The following is a 22,332-nucleotide window of genomic DNA, read 5'->3' on the forward strand; positions in this document are numbered from 1 at the left end:
AAAAGCAAGCATTGTGGGAGACATACGACCACGGCATAAACAGTGGGATCAAAGGGATACAAGAATTTGATCTATGCATCTAACTTTGAAGAACAAGAAATGTCTTTGGTTATTTTCATTTGCAGAGGTGTTTCCTAATATTTCTATGAGGTCATTATGGGCCACTAAATGTGGAACGATACCACAAAAGAGGAGAAAGGATGGTTTTGGGTGCATGTTGACGGTTTCAGTGTATTTCTCTCTTGCACAGACAGCTGATCCTCTCAGTGCAGTTGTTGGTGAATGCCCGGCCGTTGCTAACTACCACGCAAAATTCTCTGGGGGTGAAAGGCTTTCTTTGTTCCACAGGTCTGCCAAGGGAAAAAGAGAACGACTGATCAAAAATGCAATGCCCCATCACATCAGGAAAGTTCCTCCTGTCTCTTCCGGCTACGTCAAAAAGAATTGAGAAAGAACTACTGTTTTGCAAGGCAGAAATAAAAATGCTATGTGTGTGTGTGAGTGAAAGTTTTATTACATTCTACAGCTCGGGTGGCAAACGAACATTGTGCAATAAATGGATAAATACGTTTAAATGATGCCACTGTTCCTCCCAGAGGAACTGTAGAAGCATACGAAAGGGCAATCAAATACAACCCTAAAGGACCATTTAGAAAATACAGAAGTTAAAAGAGTGTTCATTTGAAACCAGCGATCAAAAACTCATTCAGGTGCTGGGGCTGTTGTCATCCATTGTTTAAAGGAAGACTGTGTGGGTCTGTGGCATGGCAGAGCAGTGTTTCTCAACCTCGGCAACTTTAAGATGGGTGGACTTCCACTCCCAGAATTGGGAGGAATCTTAACTTGCTAGGTGAGGAATTCTGGGAGTGGAAGTCCACCCATCTTAAAGTTGCCGAGGTTTGAGAAACACTGTGGTAGAGGAAACCACTGGGAAAGGTCAAAAAAGTCAAGATGATGATGCTCCCTGTAGATGCCCCTGAATTCCACAATCCTGGGGAAGTCCTTCCACCTGCTGCGTCTATCGGACACAGGACACAGAATACACAAAATCAACACATTTTGTATTCCAGTCTGATTTGCAGGTAGGATGCTAAATCAGGCCTCAGTTCACCTGGGGCATGGGAAGAGTTTTGCACTCAACATTTAACAGAAAACTCCTGTTGCAGCCACTTCCTGAAATGGTCACTTTTGATGCAGCCCTTGGAGGCCTCTCCGTCTATTTCTGCCCAGCCTAATCCTCCCTCCAAGACCTCGGAGCTGGAAAAAATTGGGGGTAGTGGGGGGGACCTATCCATGTGGTCACCTGGAATCATGCTCAGTTCAAAGGAGACCTTCCTTGGCTTGGCTCAGCTGGCAGCCCTTAGCCACCAGTACGTGGATGAGAGACCACGAGGAAATCTCTGGGCTGAAGGATAGATTAAGAAGTTGAAAGATATGCCAGATAGCAACAGCAAAAGACTTCATGTTGTTGCCAAGAAACCCACAGGGAGGGGATCCAAAAAGTTGAGATGGCAGCTACAAGCATGAAATCAGAGCACTCCCCTTAGGATTTTGCATGTTTGGAAAAAAAAATTGTTTTTTTAATGTCATACACCGTGTAATGCTAGTACTTGCAGAGGTGGGAATTTCTGTATTTTTTGTGATTTTTATGCAAGGGTTCCCTGAGGCCTGAACATTCTTTCCAGGGTTGCTCCAGTGTAAATAGGATGAGGAAGGCTGTTCTGGAGAGACCAGAAGAGGAACGCTTGGCAGCAGCGATGTTCAGACTGGCATCCTTTCTTCCGGGGATGCCAGGGGGGTTCCCATGTCTTTGGGGTGGTGTGGGTGTGCAAGGTGGTGGGAAGAAGGCAGTGGTGTTCAGTTGGTGGAAGAAAGGGGGGGTCTATGGGAAGGAGATGTCTCAAAGAGACTCCACTTTAATTGGCTAACCCTAACGCTGCCTGGGAATTTGCTCTTCCAGTTTTTAAGATCACGCTTTTAACGTTGACTAGCATTAAAGATGCCTTTCTTTAAAACTGCATGGCTCTTGCTTCTCATGAGCTTCCAATCTACGTGGGGCTGGATCAGGGCTTCTCAGGCAGGGTTCCGTGGCACCCTCGGGTTCCGAGAGAGGTCACTAGGGGTTCCCTGGGAGATCACGATTTATTTTAAAAATTATTTCAAATTCGGGCAACTTCACATTAAAGAGGTAAGTTCCATTCTTTCTTTTTAGTTTAAGAACACTGTTAATGCATCTATATAAGTCTACCCATAAACAAATAGAATAATTTTGTAACTTCTGACCTATGTTTGAGCCTGGATGTACAGGGGTTCCCTGAGGCCTAAAAAATATTTCAGGGGCTCCTCCAGGCTCCAAAGGGGGCTGGATAGTGGGTGAGCTCTTTGTCTTTCTCATCACAGCCATCAGAGGAGAAACAGAGAGGAAAGAAGAGCCATCTGGGAATGCCCATCCTGGTCCAGTCATGGCCAGGAGCTCCTTCTGTTCTGAGCCACCCAAAATGGCTGAAACAATGTCCTGATAACTCTTTCACTCAGCCCCAGAAGAAAAGGAGACACTCACATTCTGATGTGCAGAAATTCTCCATCTGCCCAGCGCCAGGTTTTCTCAGACAGGTTGAAGATCAAACCGATCCAGGTCTTCTCAGGGGGGTGGCGGTGGTCAGCTATGCTGTACCATTTACGGGACTCCCGGAGGAGGAATTCCTATCAGAAAGTCACCAGGTTTGATTCTACTGTACGTCTTCAGGAAAGAGGGAGCTGGATGCCACCTGGGGAAGCTACTCCGACAGACGGGTGTTCAAGGCACGGTGGTTACCATGCACATATGCAACGTCCACCCGTTCAGTGCCCAGCAAGGACAGCAGCACCAGTCCCCATAGTGAAATGGGGTCGCCCTATTGAGAAGCAGCAGGATCCAGGGGCAAAGAAAGCAGTGGGAAGTGTCCAAACAGCTTCTGAGCTTTCTAGAGCAGTGCCTTTCAACCTTGGTGAGTTTAAGATGGGTGGACTTCAACTCCCAGAATTCTCCAGTTCTGCTGGCTAGAGAATTCTGGGAGTTGAAGTCCACCCATCTTAAACTCACCAAGGTTGAGAGACACTGCTCTAGAAGCTTCTGGTTACCAAGACAGCTGTTGTCTATTTAGCAAAAGCTGAATTATTATTGCCATTGTCATTATTCAGATGGTCTAAGAGACAAGTAGTTCATTTTAGAATAGATCCCAAGATCTGCACAACGGGCAAAGAGTGTTAAGGCAGTTCTTGTTCTTTGGGAGCAGAGAAATCATAGAAACGGGGCACCCTACACTATACTATTATTTATTGTTGTTTATAAATATTAAAAAAGGGGGGGGAAAGGAAAACAAAGAGGGGGAAGAAAGGAAAAAAATATAAAAAGCTGCTTGGAAAAATAGATAACTGCTCCCTTCTTTACACTTTGACCAATTTGTGGTGTTTATAAACATTAGACCCCTTAGAAACCATATGATATATTGCAAATAGGGAAGCCATTCTTGCCTGAATTTAGTTAAACTTCTGTTGTGGATAGATGCTGTTAATTTTGTCATTGCTGCATATTCTCCAGGTTAAAGTTCCCAGTCAGAGATCATCAGTGTTGAATCTTTCTTCCAATACTTATTGGAAGAATACTTTATTTTCACAGCCATGAGCATTTATCTCAGCAAGTCGTGATAAACCTCAGTACTAAGTATCAAGTTCAAGATGGAAATCCTTATTATATCACAAAATAATCCAATGTATTTTGCATAGTCTATCAACGCCACCTTCAGCTTTAATTGTGCAATTTAAGCAGCCTTGTGTTCATTAACATCTCAGAATTATAGTTAACGTTGGTGTAAACTTTTCTTCTTATCTTTACTGGCCTGGAAGGATGGGGGGTGCTCAGTGTGTTCCAGCAGAGGCTGGGCACCCACCTATCCGGGGTGCTTTAACTCTGATCCTTGATGGGAGCTGGATCCATCGCCTCACGGCCTCTCCCAAATTGCTTTATAACATGTCAGCACCCAATATGCTTCCTTCTTTTTTGTTATGTTCACATGTTACTCCAAAGCCCACATTCTTATCTTAGGAACTGCCCTCCCTCCCTTCCTTCCTTCCTTCCTTCCTTCCCTGGATTTGTTAAAGCCAAAAAGGCTCTGTGTGGTTTCCATTTGAAAAATCTGCTGTTGCTTAATTGAAGACCAATATTGTTTTGTTTCCTGGCACAGGATCATGCAGCCCCCCCACCCCCACCCCCCAATCCCAAATACAGTAATCGTAAGAATTCTCACCATTTCTCCTTCAGTGGTGCTCTTTAAAAGCTTGGCTCCGAATCTCTTGCATCTCTTGATGCAGGTTTTCCAGGGCATCAACACCTCTGTGCGATGGTAGCAGGCCCCTCCCCGCTGCAGCCAGGTGTAGTCCCAGCAGAGTTTACAGAACACACCTGGAGAGAGAGAGACAGACAGACAGACAGACCCAGGGGAGGCCAAAGCATGGACCCCACACTCGCTCAGTTCTTCTTCCTCTGCAACCCACTTTTTCAGAGCTGGGGTGGAGGAGGGCTGAACTAAGGATCTGTAGACCCTGACTCTGTTACTCCCTGTGGGGTTTTCCATTAGAGGGCTCCATACAGGGTGCTGTGGCTGGTTTTCACTGTGGGTGGTTGGCTAAGTCACAATGGCTGGGTTCACTCAACACCATTTGCACAAGCCAGGGAACTACAGAATGAATCTGTGTGGCTGAACAACGGCTTGGACAATGGCTGGTTTACTTCCCGCAGCTACCTGGGGGACCGACAGGCCTGGCCTTTTTCTGTTGTGCCCTTTCTCCAGCAGCTGCAGGAGACAGGCAAGTCTTCCTTCTTTGTAGGAGTGTGAAAGTAGCTCTCCCCCGCTTATACGGAGGTCATCCAAGACCCACCTGGCATCTGTTAATCTTTGTTTTGGAGGGAAGCTGGGGTGGGGGTGGGGGCTGCAGGGTCTAGGAACAGAAGAAGGGGGGGCAGCAAGGGGGCAGCACATTTCCTGTGGGTTGAATTTTCTGCTGATTTAAAGAGGGCCAGAGAAATGACCGAACTTTCATTACCAATTTCCACCTGGTGGGCTGGATGGAGCTGGTCAGGACAATCAGAGAGCTGGGCTGAAGGATCCCAGCAGTAGCGATTCATCTGGATTTTGCCGCCCAGATTGGAACAGTTTTGCCATATTCTAAGTGCAAAAGGCAGAACGTGTAGGAGGAGAGCTGTGTTACTCTACGGGGGTAAAAAATCAGGAGGAGTCGGGTGGCACCGTTTCCGACAAACAACTTTTATTTAAAGGCATCAGCTTATGGTGCCACCCGACTCCTCCTGATTTTTGCAAGTAATGCAGTGATATGTATTGTAATTTTCCTTTTTAGGAGTTTATCCCCTCTGTGCGTCTGATGAAGGGAGCTTTGCTCACAAGAGCTGGTCCCTTTGAACAAAATCTGGTCAGTCATAAAAGGTGCTGCCTGCCTCCTTCTGAAAGGACACGTGACTGTATTTTCTACTCAAAAGCTTAAGCTGTAAGGGGGGAAAACCTGTTTTTTGGGGGGTGGGGGGAGAGAGAAGCAAGCACGGGAGAGGAACTGTTATGGGAACTCACTGTGGGCTCTTGCCTCCCACTTTATAGCATCGTTCAGCCTTTTCTCCCAGCTCTTCATCTGGGGAATTTCTGCATTTAATTTGTCAGCCTTCTGGATATCTGAAATGAACGGGAAACAAAGAAAGGTGCTTGTGCAGAAGAAGGTTCTCCCAACCTTTCCCAGGGTGGCAGGGGCCAGAGGTCCCTCCCACCAACCTGCACATCTCGGGCCAGAAGGCGGGAACCTGGAGCCCCCCACCCCCACCCCATCTGACTCAACCTCACATTTTGATGCTGGTCTGAATGGGATGGCAGCACTTGGGACAAACTCAGCCTGGGAGCAGAGGAGAAGAAAAGCGACTTTGGTCCCGATGGTAGTGCCACAGGGCAGCCCAGCAGATCAGGTGGCAAAAAGGGGCAGGAGGACCCTGCCACCGCCACCGCCACCACCACCACCACTGCCCTCTAAAGCTACTGCCTCTGGTTTAGCTACCAGTTCATCCTTCTAGCCCAGACTGAACGGCTTTCACACAGCCTTTCAAGCCCTGTCCGTTTGTCTGCAGGTCCAACTCTTTCTTTGGTTGAACTGCTTGCCTCCCTTGTCCTGGCAGCAACTGAGGCTAGTCAGATGCCCATCACTATGTAGGGGAGCCAGCCTTACACCCTAATACTCTATGGAGACTCATGGAAAGCACTCCAGCTTGTCTGCTGTGATGATGACCCCAGATGGAAGAGTGGCTGGCCCCTTCTTGGTCAAGTGCAGCCTTGGCACCCTCCAGAGATGTTGGACAGCATCCCACCCCCCACCCCCAACTAAATCCCAGCAGTCAAGGATTCTGGGAGTGACAGTTCAGTCCTTCTGGAAGGCCCTGGGCCTTTCTAGCTTTAGGGATCTGAGGAGGACTGGTCCGGCAGATAGGTGGGAAGGCTGGGAGAAGCAGAGATACTTACAGATGCCAAAGAAACTCATCAGCAGGGAGAACAAGAACAGGGTGGTCACCACCAAGACAAATGCAAGGAATTGTCCCCAACTGCTTATGCCAAAGAACACTGATGGAAAACAAAAAGCCAATGCCTTTGTTCGAAACATGCATGTGCCGCCTGGTCGTAAGTGGTAAGCGTTTACATTTGGACTGGGGGGTGGGGGGACACAAGGCTATTTCTGATCTTTCTGGAGATTACCAGCATTGCTGGCCCAGCTTCTGATCTCTTCGCCACTCATCTGTCTTTAGGCACGTTCAAAAAAGAAAATGCTCCAGCCTGGGCTGAGCATGACTATCGAAGCAGCCTGGCCTTTTCCACCCTGCCCCACTTACATGCTTCCCCATTCTCAGGGGTGCTTCAGCTGTGCTTTAGAAGCGAGCCAAGCACAGAAAAAGGGGTGCAGCCAAAACAGGACCTGCCCCACTCCTCCAGCAATCATGTTACAAGGAAGCAAATGATCCAGGAAGGAAATGCACTTCTGCCGTGCACATCTGCTTTGGGACCACGTGCCTTCGTGGGCATTTCTCCCACCCTTTCCTCCTGAACTTTGGACTCCCCTGATTCTGACCACCATGTTGGCACTTGTGGAAAGAAATGGGTAAAAGCCCTACAAAATTTCACTATCATAATGGATGAGAGGTTGGCCCAACCATTTTGGAAGAATTTAAGACCAGACTAGGCTTATATTGGCTCAAAGGTCAATGTCCCAGACCACTGTTTGAAAGCCCTTCTGGCATTGTCAAAGGTGAATGAGCAGAGGCTCTCCGAAACCCAATGAGTGGATTTTGTCAATAGCTTTCTTAAGCCATGTTGATTTAACGTGGTCCTTCAGAACCACAGAGACCAAACCTAGGAGGAAGAAAATTTATTTTAACCCAAAATTGATGAGTAGGAACCAAGCTTTAGCATCCACAGAAATCAAACCCATCTCCAGGCTATGGTGGCATTCTTATGACATTTTGGGATCACAAGAATAGCTCTAATATTTATTATCATTATCATTATCATTATCATTATCATTATCATTATCATTATCATTATCATTATCATTATCATTATCATTATTATTATTAAACTCACCAATTGGAATAAATCAAATATCTTGTCAATCAGTAATAAGGGCTATATCAATACGTGTAACAAAATCAGCTTTCCTTTTTTGTCCTGATTTTATTAAATATTTGGGCAAAATTAATTCCCTTAGGTAGATAGACCTCCAGGTAGATTTATTACAAATCAGGTAATAAATTGTATTATTATTATACTATATAGCAATCGTGAAATTACATTCATTTCTGCAGTATTTATTTGTCTCCATAAATTCATGGGTATTTTCTGCCATCTATTGATATGAGTTTATGGAGAAGAATAAATACTGCAAAAATGGATGTAACTTCACTATTGGTATATAGTTTTACAGGGATCTTTATAATAATCCCACTCCAGTAAATTCATGATTAATTATTTTATGGAAAGGCACAGACTCAAATGCTCCTTTTTTCAAAGCTGTGACTTTCACATGAATATGAGGATTTTTATTTTCCTGGTTTTTCTGCTATATAGTTGAGCATATTGTTGGGGCCAGGAAGATTGGAGTTCCCATCTGGAGGGGAATATGAATGAAAGTCTTTGGTTCATGCTCATGTTTCTTTGGATTTTAACTGGAATTATTTATCCTGTTCTTTGTGGCGGTGGGTTGCCCAGAGCAGCCATACTGGAGTTGGGTCAGCCACATAAATTCAAAACCTAAATAAATAAACCAATCTCTGTTTTCTGCTGGGACAAATTGAACATGTACAATTATGGCCTTAAGTGGCAAGGACTTGGCTATAAGCATCGGACGGACTACAATGAATTTCCAGGTTGGAAGGCAGTCTGATGGGTTTGGATGATGCCAGGTAAGAAATTAATATTCAATACTGGCTCACATGAGAAATTGGCCTTTTGGAGTGATCCCTATTGAAGAATGCTGGATAATATTCTTTTTCTGATGTTTTAGAATGTTTGGGATGAAAATGGGATTGTTTCATTGACATTACATGGATGTTTGTTTTTTTACCCATTCTGTAGGTGTAATAAATTTTAAATTTATTAAATTAAACTAAATTAAAATGCATTATTTATTTATTTATTTATTTATCATATTTATATAGTCGCCCACCTCACATAAAAGGGACTCTGGGTGGCATACGACACTTAACTAAAAAACAGTCAATACATTAAAAACAGTCACAATAAAAAAAAAAATAACTATAAAAAGGCACACAAAACAAGAGGGGATTAAATTTTGAAAACATGGTTAAACCTGACAGATAAACTTCGGGCCTAGACCATGAGAAGGACCAAAGAGGGAGCAGGCCAGCTTGCCTAACCACCATTAATCATAATGTTTGTTGTTGTTATGATTATGATCATCCTGCCATTTCAGGGAGGGCTTAGAGCAGCGTTTCTCAACCCTGGCAACTTTAAGACGCGTGGACTTCAACTCCCAGAATTCCCCAACCAGCCTTGCAAGGTTGGGAGTTGAAGTCCACGCGTTTTAAAGTTGCCAAGGTTGAGAAACACTGGCTTAGAGGGACAGGAATTTGTCCTAATTTTGCTGCAAAGAGGTCTCTGCACAAAACCCAGGTGCGGCCTTCCTCCCCCTCAACCCCGTGTGGGGTGCAGCCTCCAGATTAAAAAGGAGCAAGGGCTTCTAGTCCTCATGGTTGCCAGGAAGGAGCTGAACCTGGGAAAAAGAGCCACAAAGGTGGCTGGGGGCGGGTGGGGGGTTGCAAATAAACAGGAACGGAGGGGGGACTTCCAAGCAGGGGAGCCATTTTGTAGGCCTCTTCCCCCCTCCCCCTCCCAGGGCCTGTGCTGGTGCAGCCTGGCCCCCACTCACAGGGCACCCGGGGAGCCTTGCTGCGTTTCTTCCTCCGGGCCGTGGAGACCTCCAGGGACCAGCTGGCCACCGCCGGGCTGCTCCAGAAGGCCGGTCCTTTCTGGGCCCCCTTGGCCGGCGGGGGAGATGGGTAGAAGGCCTGGAGTGGGGAGTGGGACCTCGAGGCCTGCATCCTCGCTCGGCTGGCCCTGCTGGTGCCAGTGGCCCCTGCCCTGCGCTTCAGGGACGGCGCTCGGACGCCCCCCACCTCTGCACTGCTGCCTGGGTCGGGCTGGTGCTTTTGAGTGGGGGGCTGGCACGCCCCTTCCCCCAGAAGTTTCTGTCTCGGCTCAGATGCAGCCCCCCCCGGAGGATCTGTATCCTGGACCGCTACTCTCACGCCCCTTGTGCAAATTGATTGATTGACCCTCTTGATTGACCGATTGACTCTCCTGACTGAGGGACCGACGGACTGATCGATCAATTCTGGCCCCAGCCACGCTCTGAGAAGCATCAGGTTCGATGCCACTGAGTCGAGGACATTAATGAAACACCGGGAACCTGATTGCGCCACATGGCCATTTTGAGGCCTTTCAGGGCCTGGGTGCGAGTTGCCGAGCCCAGTTTGAAAGTCATGCGGCACAAGGCAAAACAGCGGGGAGGAGGAGGAGGAGGAGGACGAAGGGATGAAGGGGACAGGAGGTCCCTGGACCCAGAGAAGGTATATTGGGAAAGAAAAAGGGCTCTGCCCGGGGGAGAGCCTTGCATGAGCTCTCAAGACAGGCTTGAAACCTGGGTTTTAGTGGAAAAAAGCCTCCAGGACCAAGAAGGGCCAAAAGCAAAGGAGACACGTGTGAACGGATGGAGGAAAGGCCCGTATTTTGCCTGTTGTGCCACCACTCTCGATGCCAGGCCTCAAAACGTTTGCAAGGACTTTCTTAGCCCCAAAAAGGGGACCCGAACCCCCCCGGAATCCAAAACTGCCCATGCTGCTGCATAGAGCTGAGGCACGCGGTGCAGAGTTTTATTCTTATTTGGTTTGCACGGGAGGCGGGCAGGGGAAGCCCGGCAGGCAGACGTCCGGGGCGTCTCCATCCCCCTGCAGCACCCGGCGACCTGGGCCAAGATGGCCCCCGAATGGCTGGTGCAGCCGCCGGGGAGAAAATGCGCCTTTGGGCAGGCGGGAAAGGCCCAGACTGCCAGCGCTGCTGGGAGCCTTGCTTCCCCTCTGGAGGGTCGGGGGCATTGTGGGGGGGCAGCACCCCCAGGGGGGCGATTGGGCCAGAGAGGGGCATTCTGGGAGAAGGAGTTCCTGAGCTGCAGCCCCGCCCAGGAGGGAGAGGGGCGCCTGAACCTCCCTCTGCTCCCCCCACCAGGCGGCCCTGCCCGGCCCCCGGCGCCTTCTGGAGGAGGCCCCCGTCTGGCCGAGTCCCCAGCTCCCCTTGGGCAGGACAGGGCAGCCCTGCAAGAGGCTTGAGGGGTAGGGCGGCTTCCCAGGCCGTGTCTGGCCTGTGTGGGTGGCCACCATGCCGAAGCCCCAAAAAGTCAGCCCTGCGGAGGAGGCCTCCAGGGGGCCCAGCGTGCCCTCGGGGTCAGGGGTCTCGAAGCACAGTGACCCCTCCCGGGAGCTGCAAGCCGAGGGGAGCCCTTCTCAGTCCCCCAGCGTTCCTCAGAGTAAGCCCCGACGGACGACTGGCTCTGCTGGAGGTCGGACAGACAGACAGACGGAGGAGAGGGCTGCATCTGGGAGCCACAGCCGCAGCACATCCAGCCAAGCCTTGGCTGGAGAAGATGGCTGAGAAGGCTTCCTGGAGGTCCCGGTTGCCCTCTGCGGGGACAGGGCCACTGCCGTGTTCGGAAGCCCCTTCAGGGTCCAAGGCCCCGGGGGGCATGTGGAGGTGGGCTCAGCCAGGGAGGGCAATGCAAAGGAGCCCTGGTGGAGTCCTGGCCCCCTCCGCTTCGTGGGACCTTGGACCCCCTTGCTAGGGGGACCTGGGCTGGAGAGACCCAGACGGCCGCTGCAGAGGCCAGAATGCTGCCTGGAGATGATCTTGGCGTGGATAGGATGACCAGGGCAAAAGATGGCCTGAAAGGCACCCCAATTCACAGGGAGGAATCCTACTTGTGGTTTATTTTATTTTATTTTATTATTTTTTCATTTCATTTTTAATAATTTACATGGCCATTTTTAATAATTTACATGGCCATTTCATTTCATTTTTAATAATTTACATAGCCATTTTAATAATTTACATGACTCTGGGCAGCTTACCAAAAAAGCGATCCAGGATCAAACAGCTCTCAGTGATTCCACCCGATAGCCCAATGATTCAGGTGCAGAGATTCTCTTCCGACACCCCTTTTGGGGGAGTGGCGGATTCCGAGGTTCTCACCTTACCTTTGTCCCTGCCTTCCCTTTCGCAGAAGTCTGGGAGACCACCAACTGGTGGTGCACCGTCACGGCCCTCCTGTGCATCTGTGTGATTCTGCTCTTTTTGGTGGTGCTTATGAGTCTGAAAGGTAAGGGCACCCGCTGACTTCTCACCGGTACAAAAAGAAATCCCCTGGCGGGGGTGGTGGGGCAGGCCAAGACCTCTTGCCCTGTTCATTATCAGGAAGCACACAAGAACTTCAGCTACCGGGCAGTTTAAAACATTAAATAAGCAAACAAATAAGCAAAAATAACAAAAGGGAACACATTTCTTCTTCTTCAACTTCTCTCTGTTTTGAAATGTTATCAAGTTCCCCCAAGTTATCAACAGAAAAGCAGAACTAAATTCTAATTGTACACATGGAGAATAATGTACCTGAAGCACTTCACACTTCACTTCAAACAAAATGGAATATCCCGATCCATGTCACATTCTTGTTAGACCAAGTAGGGGTTAAAAACAACCTTTTCCTCCTTCTCCTTCTCCTTCTCCTCTTCCTCTTGACAGATTGAAGCTTTACATTTTAAAAAATCAAAATGTGTCATTATTATTAAGGTTGCAAGGTTTAATAAAATTATTTTTATTGTTGGGTTCTTCATAATCTCTGGGCTTGGTTGTTTTCCTGCAGATGTTCCTCAGAGAACACCAAGAACCAGCAGTTGAACCCTGAGCTAGATATGTTCTCTTCATTTTTTTAAAAAAACTATTGCTTGATGTTAGGATGGCCTCTTAAGCTGAACTGATTAATAGATCAGAATATTCTACTAAAAGAAGGTGAAACTGATTAACTGAGTGCCCCAGTCATCATCCAGCACACACAACAGACATGCTGGCTGAGGTTCAACCCCTGTAGATTTAGGGGACACCTTGTTGAGGAAAGCTGGTGTAAACAATGTGGGGGAATGTGGATTTGAAACATTTCCAAGACAAGAAAAGGAGAATGTCCGCTGTAGGTTATTCAGCTTCTTGGAAGCAGCTCCATCTTTCTTAGAACCTTTCAGGAGCCACAGGTGACATCCCTTGCCTTCAAGCTACTCCTCCAGTGCTACCTGTCTTTATCTCTCTTGCAAGTGGGCTTGCTGGAGAAGAAGATAAATGAAGAGGCAGATGTGTGGCAGTGGAAGATCCTCACCTTGACTGAAATCCTGAGAGACTTACAGATTGGCAAAGGTACTATGGGCACGGTGGAAACCAGGTAGTGTCCTTGCAACTAGGAGGGGCTCTCTTGGCTTGAGGGCCAAGAACCCCTTGAAGCCTCCCAACAGTCACCCAGATATTGTGGGGAAGCTCTTTCTGCTAGCACAAAAGGAAAAAGAGGACAAGCACTGAACATTCTCAACCTTTTCAAATGGGTTGAAGGAAAAGGCTCTAATTGTGTGATTGTAAACTGATGGATATATTTATTTATTAATATACCACCATAATCTCCAAGGCCTCCTTCTGATTCATAGCTGATTCATAGCAACACAAAGCATATTATTATTACTACCATTACCAAGGAATAATACCATAAAAGAACAAACAAACGAAAAACATTTTTAACTATTGTTCTTTGGAAACTCAAGTTCTGGACAGGGACCTGAGAATCCAAGTAACGTCTTAAGATATAACATGTGCCAAGTGAAATGTTTTTTTTCTAAATCCACCGCTGATGTAGCTGAAATATTTTGTTCCTGTAAATATTTGTTTCATCTGTTTGTTATTCTGCCTGATGTGCCAATAACTGTAGGGATGACTGCAAAATCTTCTGCATAATCTATCCATTTAAATTGTTAATCTCTATTTTGGGTAGGTTTTTCCAATTTTTCCCCCCTTAATTCTGCTGTCCTCGGGTATTGCCACATCTACAAACCTTACTTTTTTCTTTTCAATTATTTTTATACCTGCGTTCTAGATGGTGATCATTTCTATGTGAAAGTCCCATAAAAATTATATATTGTTTTCAGCAACTTTTTCAATTTTGTGATTATTTATTTATTTTATTTATTTATATTTCAAATTTCCATCACTGCCCATCTTCCCCAAAAGGGGACTCTGGGCAGTTTACAATCAGAATTAAAACACATAAATTACAATAGAAATAACTCTATAGAAATAAAATAAATATAAAATATAAAATCCAGCAGCGCAGATCTTGTTTGTTGGGGAGAGATCTTCAATAGCCACCCCCAAGATGAACTGGTGCCCCTCCCACCCCAAGCAAGGTGGCAGAACCAGGTTTTAAGGTTCTTCTGGAAGTCCGGGAGCGAATGGGCCTGTCTCACCTCCAGGGGCAGAATGTTCCAGAGGGCGGGTGCCCCTGCAGAGAAGGCCCGCCTCCTGGACCCCGCCAGGTGGAATTCCCTTACCAGCGGGGTTTGTAGCATGCCCTCTCTGCATGACCGGGTGGGACGGGTCGGTGTAATGGGGATGAGACAGTCCCTTAGGTAGCCTGGCCCTGTGCCATGTAGGGCTTTAAAGGTGATAACCAACACCTTGAATTGGACCCGGAAGCAAACTGGTACCCAGTGCAGCTCGCGCAGCAGTGGTGTCACATGTGCCGATCTTGGGGCACCAATAACTGCTCACGTGGCCGCATTATGGACCAGCTGAAGCTTCTGGATACTCTTCAAGGGTAGCCCCATGTAGAGCACATTGCAGTAGTCTCTGTGGCAGATGAGCAGGGCATGAGTGACTGTTCGGAGGGCCTCTCGCTCCAGGAAAGGGTATAACTGGCGTACAACATGAAGTTGCGCAAAGGCCCTCCTGGCCACGGCTGCCACCTACTCATCGAGCAGGAGTCATGAGTCCAGGAGGACCCCCAGATTATGCACTGGGTCTGTCTGGGGCAGTGCCACCCCATCCAGAACTAAAGATGATAACTTCCCGGATACAGAGGAGCCATCAACCCACAGCCACTCTGGCTTGCCAGGGTTCAGCTGAAGCCTGTTGTTCCCCATCCAGACCCCCACAGCCCCCAGGCACTTGGAGAGGGCAGCTACCGCATCACTTATTCCACAGTTGGGAAGCTGAGAAAATATAATTTTGGCGCAGATGCCAAACGATCATAGTGGCTACTCTGTCATAGTGTTGTTTACAGGCAGTCTGAGCAATTTGGTCAAGCCCGTTAATTACCTGCTCCCCAGGTTCTTCTTTCTCTTTATAAAGCCTGCATTTGCTGCTGTTTGATACAGGTGGAATCCTTGATTTCATCACATTTGTTTGTAATGCTTGTTCTTGAGCTGCAACAATCAATTCTTGTAATCCCTGCCAGTTCTTGTCTATTTTCAGTATCTTTAATGCACTGGCCATGTAATGGTTATACTTCTCCAATTTTCTGAACAGTTTTCCAGCAAACAATTCCCTTTCAAGAGTCCTTTTCTGCTTCTGCTGCTTTCAGGATGTTCTGGGAAGAGCCTTGCCTCTTTGCTTGCCTTGATGTAATAATTTAGTCCACATATTATGACTGTGATCATGAGTACAGGTAGTCCTCGACTTATGACCATTCATTTAGCGACCAAAGTTACAACGGCACTGGAAAAAGTGACTTACAACTGGTCCTTGCACTTATGACCATCACAGCATCCCTGTGGTCACATGATCAAAATTCAGGCTCATGGCAACCGGCTCACACGACGGTTGCAGCAGTCCGGGGTCATGTGATTGCCACTTGCAACCGTCCCAACCAGCTTCCAACAAGCAAAGTCAACGGGGAAGCCAGATTCACTTAATGACTGTGGTGATTCACTTATCGACCACGGTGATTCACTTAACGACCGGGGCAAAAAAGGTCATAAAATTGGGCGTGACACACTTAACAACCACCTCGCTTAGCAACAGAAGTTCGAGTCCTGATTGTGGTCGTAAGTCAAAGACTAGCTGTATTGTTATTGCTTCAGCTTGAGGACTCCCCTGAGCCCTCCCCAGCACTGCAGATGTCTTTGAGGACTTGGAGGGTATGGTGGCAATGCCCTGCTTGTCCAGATGCGAGTTTTTGGTATTCAGGTGCTTCTCCTCTCTCTAGTTCCCACGTGCAGCATCTGCAAAGTCCAGTGGGTGCAACAAGGTGACAACTGTTTCCTCTTCCGGGACAAGCGAATGGGCTGGCATTCGAGCCAGGGCTTCTGCCAGCATGAGAACGCTTATCTGGCAGTGGTCAGGAACACCATAGAGATGGTACCGGGGCTGAGGGAGATGGGGAGGGCCTAAGAGGGCATGGAGGGCTGGGCAAGGATGTGCCTTTAAAAATCTCAAAACGCCTGGACTCTCCTTCCTGCAAGGGAAGAGGGAGCGGGACCTTATGGTTGGGAAAGAGAAGGAGTTGCTGGCCCCCATGGCAACTTGCCTCCCAGGAGCATTTGCCTTTCGCCTGGTGGGGGAAGGAGGGGAACTCTTCACATGGCGCATATGCCCTCAGTGTAAAACTGTAGGGGGGAGAGAGAAAAGAGAAGGGAGCATTAGAAAGAGAAGGCATGTGAGAAATGGACCCTTTTAAAAAAAAGGTACATGGACATAAAGCGATGTGATGCATCAGGCCAGTGTTACTCAGCCTCGGCAACTTTAAGACGCGTGGACTTCAGCTCCCAGAATTCCCCAGCCAGCCTTGCTGGCTGGGGAATTCTGGGAGTTGAAGTCCACGCGTCTTAAAGTTGCCGAGGCTGAGGCCCTCTGAGTTATTTTCCTTGCACCAAAACAGCCCTGTTGGAAATGGCTGAAGGACCAGTGCCCATTTTTGTGGGGGTGGTGGGACTTAATGGGTTCCTTATGGGTGCTCCTGCATAGCCTCAAGGTTTGCTAGTAATTCCTCCCCGATGCCCTTCCTGGCCAGGAGGCAGGATGGAAGAGAAGGCCAAGTGAAGTGGGAGGCTGGGAATCAGAAAGCCTTAGGCTGTGCTGGGGAGGACTCAGGGCCAGGTGCCTGGGCTTCTGATCGCCTCATCTCTCATCTCCTGATGCCCACAGTGGACATTCCAGCTGGGGAGGATTGGAGTCATAGTACGGCAGCTCAGAGCAGGCTTCAGCTAGGATGGTGACACAGATGATGGAAGAGTCCCCTAGGAATTTGGAAGAGAGATGCTGTCCGTGGCTATACGTACAGTTCACATTTTCTTCTGATCAGTGGTATTTGAAAAACCTGCCTGGCCCAGCACCAGGAAGGGGTTTAAAAATGGTTGATAGGCCATTAAAAGCACTGCCCTTCTTCCATCCTCTTAGAAAGGCTGGTGTCTTCTTCATTAGAAAACATTGCCATGTTAGTGATAGTTAGAGCTGCTTCAGGAATAAAATAGTGGCAGCTGGGAGGGATCCACTTTTTCATACTGGAAAAATCCTCAAATGGGGGATTTGGGGCCTGGCTGCTACAGAAAGGCTGGTCTGTGTTAACAAGCATTCCCAGTTCACTTAAAGACATACCAACTGGACTTGCACATTGTGGGTATCATTCAGGGTGCTGTGTGAACCCAGGCTATGTATTAATTCAGGATAAAGGTGAAGCATGTTTGATTGATTGATTGATTGATTTATCATATATGGGCAATGCAGCCAGGTCGTAATAGTGGTGAATGAATCCAGTCAACCTTCATCCTTAACCAGGAGTCTTCAGCTTTTATCTTTCTCCTCAAGTCTGGGAATGCCTGACTCTGGTCACTTTGTATTTTAGAAGTTCCTGAAGTTTCATTCCAATAAACATTATCACCTGGATCCCGAGATATACAAGTACGACAAATTCTGGATTGGTTTATCATATGACACCACAAAAGGAAGATGGTTGTGGGTAGATGGAACTCCCTTCGACTCCAGGCTGTAAGTTCTGTCCAGAATTCCTCAGACTACTTACATTATGAGCCCTAATAAGGGATAGGAATGATTCTGTTGTTGAAAGTTGTCTGGCATCCTTGATCACTGCAGCAATCATTTCAAATTATTCCCAGAGAATATCAGTAGCTCAGGGTTGAACTGTGGAGTCCTTGGTGCTCTCTGAGCTTGATGGTTGCCTTGCAGACGTTTCACTGCCCGATTAGGCAGCCTCTTCAGTGCAAGGGAGAGTGGGGTTTGCTCCCTGTTTGTATACAGCAGCTTGCCCTGCCAGTGTTGGTGGGGGTGTGGTTTTCTCCTGGGTAGTTCCTTGATGAGGGTATTGTTTTCTGCTTGATTGCTTGTCTCCTTGGTGGTTCCTAAATTGGGGTATTGTTTTCCACTTGATGGTTTGCCTGGTGTGAATCCCTTCTTATCTGGGTGTTGGCTGCTGTAGAGGATGTGCTGCGGTCTTTCTGCTTCTTTCTTGGCTTTTTTATTGTCTCCTTTGAATGGTGTGTAAATGTGGTTTATCTCTATGTGTCTGTTGATGGCTGATATGTCTGAGTGCCAGGCTTCCAGGAATGATGACTTGATTTAAAATCCCATTGGAGAGCCATCAGGCCCTCAACCCACCATGTTGTCCTTCCAGTACAATTATTCCAAACATTTTGCATGATTCACTTAATGTAGAAAAGATACACAGTTAAAGCCAGCAGAGAGAAAAAAGGAAGATTGTGGGTCAAAATCAACCAAACTTACATAACCATCATTTATTACCCTCTTTAACAGTGTTTCTCAACCTTGTCAACTGTAAGATGTGTGGACTTCAACTCCCAGAATTCCCATGCTGGCTGGGGAATTCTGGGAATTGAAGTCCACTCACCTTAAAGTTGACGAAGTTGAGAATCACTGCTCTATGGTAATATCTTGCCAGGCCCAAGCAAATAGAGAAATATTTACCTGGAGCTGAGGGAAAACATGAAATTTGTTCCAGCCTGACTTCCCTAGGAAAAAACACTCCAACTTTAAGACATCACAGTTAGCACAGCCTTGCTGGACCAGGCCAAGGTCTTAGTCTAAGATTTGGGCTCTCACAGCATCCAACCAGGCACCTCTGAGATGCTTGCACGCAAGAGATAAAGATGTTTCCCTCTCCTTTCATTGTTCCCCAGCATCTGGTATTTAGAGGCCCGCTGCCATCAACTGGAAAGGTAAAACGGAGTCTTCAAGACCAACAGCCTTCCATAAACGTGTCCAACCCCCTATCAAAGCCATCGCTGTGTCTTGTACTAAGGACCCACTGGGTGAAGAACAACTTCCTTCTGTCAACTTTCTCCTTCCATCCAGGCTCACTGGCAGGCCCTGCTCCCAGCGCTTGGAATTTGGGAGAGGAGTTTCCTGACCATTTTCTCCATGCTGTGCATGACCTTACTGTATAAAGCTCAAACATGTCCTCCCCCGTCACATTTTTCCCATGCTAAAGAATCTCCAGTGTTCTAGCCTTTGTGCAAGGAAAGTGGCCTTCTCTGACAATTTTAACAGCAATGTTATATCCTTTTTCAAATGCAGTGACCAGAACTGTACACAGTATTCCAGACGGGGGCATATCAGAGGTGGTACAAGGGCATTACGATGTGGGTAGATCCATGCTCATTCTCTTTCCTAATGCTTCCTAGCACAAATGTGCCTTTTTTAAGCTGCCCTACGTAGTCAGCCTCTTAATTGCACTTTTCAATGTGGCCCCTCTTGGAGGGGGGAAACCTACACACCTTTCCCTCCCCTCTTGTTCCCCCCCTCCACACTCAGTGGTCACAATAGCCACAGAAGGTAACAGTCCACAACACAACACCTGCAGGTAATATTTATTGACTCCAAGCTTGAATACCGCTGTCCCTTTAGTACATTTCTCAATTCCGGCCCAACTAATTTGAGGTGCCCATCACTGGCCAGCATGTTTTCCCCAATTAATGGGAGAAGAGCGTTTATCCCAATTAATAATCTGATTGTCCCCCAAAGGTGTCTTGTAGCTCCTTGACTCCAGAAAGATTTTCCCATGTGGAAACGGGAGTCAGAGAAGCAAGCAAAAAACAGCCAAGAAAGTGGCAACCTATACAATTGAGATAGGCTCACACATCACACACACACACACACACACACACACAGAACCCCAGAACTCCTTTTTGTCTCCTATTTTGTGACCCAAAATTGTTGGACCCAGACCAGCTGGTTTTCACCAATCCAGTCATGGAATATGGTCCAGGTTAGGAGACAATTTGGGGAGGCGTTTAGTGTTCTCAGGCGGCCCTTGCTGCTTCTGTCCGTCCCTCCATCCTCCTTGGACCTTCTCCTGGTCTTTGGCCCATCCTGGGTTTAGTCCACCCCGGCACCTGGGTGTTCAATGGGCTGCGTGGACGACACTGGACCACGTATTCATCATATAGTCTATCAACATCCATCACGATTGCAAAACAAGGTCATCTCTGGGCCAGCCTGCAAGGAGGTGACGTTCCCTTCAACTATAGCTGCTCTCTGGTTCAGCTAGCCCTGGCCTCGGTATGGCCAAAACACCCTTCCAACGATCCCCAAGATCTTCTTTCTAGATAGTTATAAATAGCTCAGACCACATCACCATAGATGTGAAGTTAGGGTTTCTTGCCCCATTGTGCATCAGAAGCACCACAATGAACCCTGACTTACATAGAATTTCATTTGCTATTTGATTGTCTGTTGACCCAACTGGATGAGGTCCTTACGAACCTCTTTAAACTGGGTGAACAAATGGGAAGAATGATTGAACAAGTCTTATCTATTTCAGATATGAAAAACTGGATCATAAAGGCTGTGCCTACCTCCAGAATGGAACACTTTACTCCCAGAATTGCAGTGAAACAGCCAAAATAATTTGTGCGACAAATGTCCAGTTTGGCTGGAGCTGAGTACTCAACTTTGATGCCCAGGCCACCTCCTGAACAGAAGCTGTTTCTTGACCTTCTGTGCTGCTGCAGTGGGGTGATGCTAACTTCCTTCCCTCTCTGTTATGGTAAATAAATCTGAATTTTACAAAACTCACTAGAATGCCTTTCTTGACTTTGTGTTCTCATGGCCTACAGACCCTGCTCAGTCTTAGTGAACTCCAGTGCAATGGAGATCTGGCACGGGGAGTCATTGTCATGTTGCCTTGTTCCAACTCAAAATGGCTCCACCCAGCAGGAACCACAGAGATGTTGCAAAGCACAGAGTTGAGGGGGGGGGGGTTGCAGCCTCCTGCTGATGCTTCCAGAACCTCATGCCCCAACTCCCCCTGATGGGCCCTTCTTCAGCTGGCAGGCAGAGGCCCAGTGGAGGTTCCTCAGGGCTCAGGCCAACAGGAAACCAAGAAGCTTATGGAGATGCAGTGGGGAGAGGGGCCAGGAGGAAGTCACCACCCAGAGTCACTGGTTTGTGTTGGGTGGCTATATAAATTGAATAAATGAATAAATGAAAAATAAGTCAGATAAGGTGTGGTGGAATGTGTGTGAGTGTGTGAACGGGGCCAGGCACCAAGGCTACCAGTGGGTGGAGGGGTAAAAAAAAGTAAAGACGGTGGTATGGATGGATAGTATGGGTTTCACCTAAAGAAGGCAGCATGATCAGAAGAGCTTGGGGCCCCTGTTCTCCAGGCTCCTTCAAGACTTTTCTACTCAATAGGAGGCACAGCATCGTTGTTCCTCTTCCCCTTTTTTAGAACATAGGAGACACTCTGCTGGATCAAGCCATCTTGGTTCCCTGCAGAGGCCAACCTGGAGCCTCTGAGCTGCTCACAAGCAGGAGGCATTCCGCCTCCTGCCACACACGCCCCACCTTTTGTCCTTGTCTTCCACCCTGGCATATGCCCGTTGGCATTTGCTACTCAAGGAAGCCAAGAAGTAACCTGGTTGGTGGATGGCTGATGTTTGCAGTGGCCACTTAGCCCAACGGTGGCCAAGGGCCACACTTCATGTGGTGGGGTGGGGCTGCATCCCCCTGTGGGCAAAGTGGGTTATTTGGGAGAATTCTTGGCCAAGACAGAAGGGTGTTTTTCTCTAATTAAATGTGATGCATTTATTTTACCCTTCGTGTTCCGGCTTCTATTTCTTTCCCACCAGAAAAGGGCTGGGAGCTGTGCTCTCCATTTTCCACAATCCTGACCAGGGGGAGGGGGAAAGGGTTGCAAATGAGGACTTGGGGGCTGAGGCAGTCACTGTCCAAGGCAGTCACTAAACAAGGATGACCTGTATGCATTTGCTCTGCAGGGCACCCCTGCCTTGCCTTTGGCTTCCCTCCCTTCTCCATCTGAGCTATTTGCTTCCCATGCCGCCTGCTTGAACCTGGTCCCGGGGTCCCTCCTGAGGAAAGAAGTAGTGTCTCCTCTCTTTTAAAGAAGCTAGTTCAAAACTTCTGCAGGCATTCCCTGGGTGTTTCCCCCTAAATGTTGTAGCAGAAGTCATGGCAATCCCATGACCAGCCAAACTGGGACCTTTCTATCGTATCTGCCCGTCCCAGGCACAGTCCCACAGCTCCGATGGGTGACTCCCTAGTCTTGGTTTTCACCAGGGATGTCTGCAAGGGGGTCAAAAAAGTCAAGGGGGTAACCACAACCATGCGATCAAAGCTCTATCCTTTGCGACACGCATAAAAATCAGGCAGATCTTCAGTTGCA

General features: G+C 47.8%; 2 protein-coding genes across 2 annotated transcripts; one reads left to right on the forward strand and one right to left on the reverse strand.

The window, feature by feature from the left end:
- Positions 1-89: 89 nt before the first annotated feature.
- Positions 90-6,739, reverse strand: LOC134500776 (killer cell lectin-like receptor subfamily B member 1B allele B). The gene is made up of 5 exons (XM_063308180.1): positions 6,552-6,739; positions 5,622-5,720; positions 4,287-4,441; positions 2,561-2,703; positions 90-350 (listed from the first exon to the last, which is right to left on the reverse strand). The coding sequence occupies exons 1-5, from the start codon at positions 6,688-6,690 to the stop codon at positions 227-229; spliced, it is 660 nt and encodes a 219-aa protein (XP_063164250.1). The 5' UTR covers positions 6,691-6,739; the 3' UTR covers positions 90-226.
- A 5,027-nt stretch (positions 6,740-11,766) lies between these two features.
- On the forward strand, positions 11,767-20,709 carry LOC134501618 (C-type lectin domain family 1 member A-like). The gene is made up of 5 exons (XM_063309507.1): positions 11,767-11,967; positions 12,951-13,049; positions 15,883-16,034; positions 17,518-17,660; positions 20,470-20,709. Exons 1-5 carry the CDS (start codon positions 11,955-11,957, stop codon positions 20,588-20,590), a joined length of 528 nt encoding a protein of 175 aa, XP_063165577.1. The 5' UTR covers positions 11,767-11,954; the 3' UTR covers positions 20,591-20,709.
- Positions 20,710-22,332: the final 1,623 nt, after the last annotated feature.

This window comes from Candoia aspera, chromosome 7 (genome assembly GCF_035149785.1).
Source record: "Candoia aspera isolate rCanAsp1 chromosome 7, rCanAsp1.hap2, whole genome shotgun sequence".
NCBI classification, from domain to species: domain Eukaryota; kingdom Metazoa; phylum Chordata; class Lepidosauria; order Squamata; family Boidae; genus Candoia; species Candoia aspera.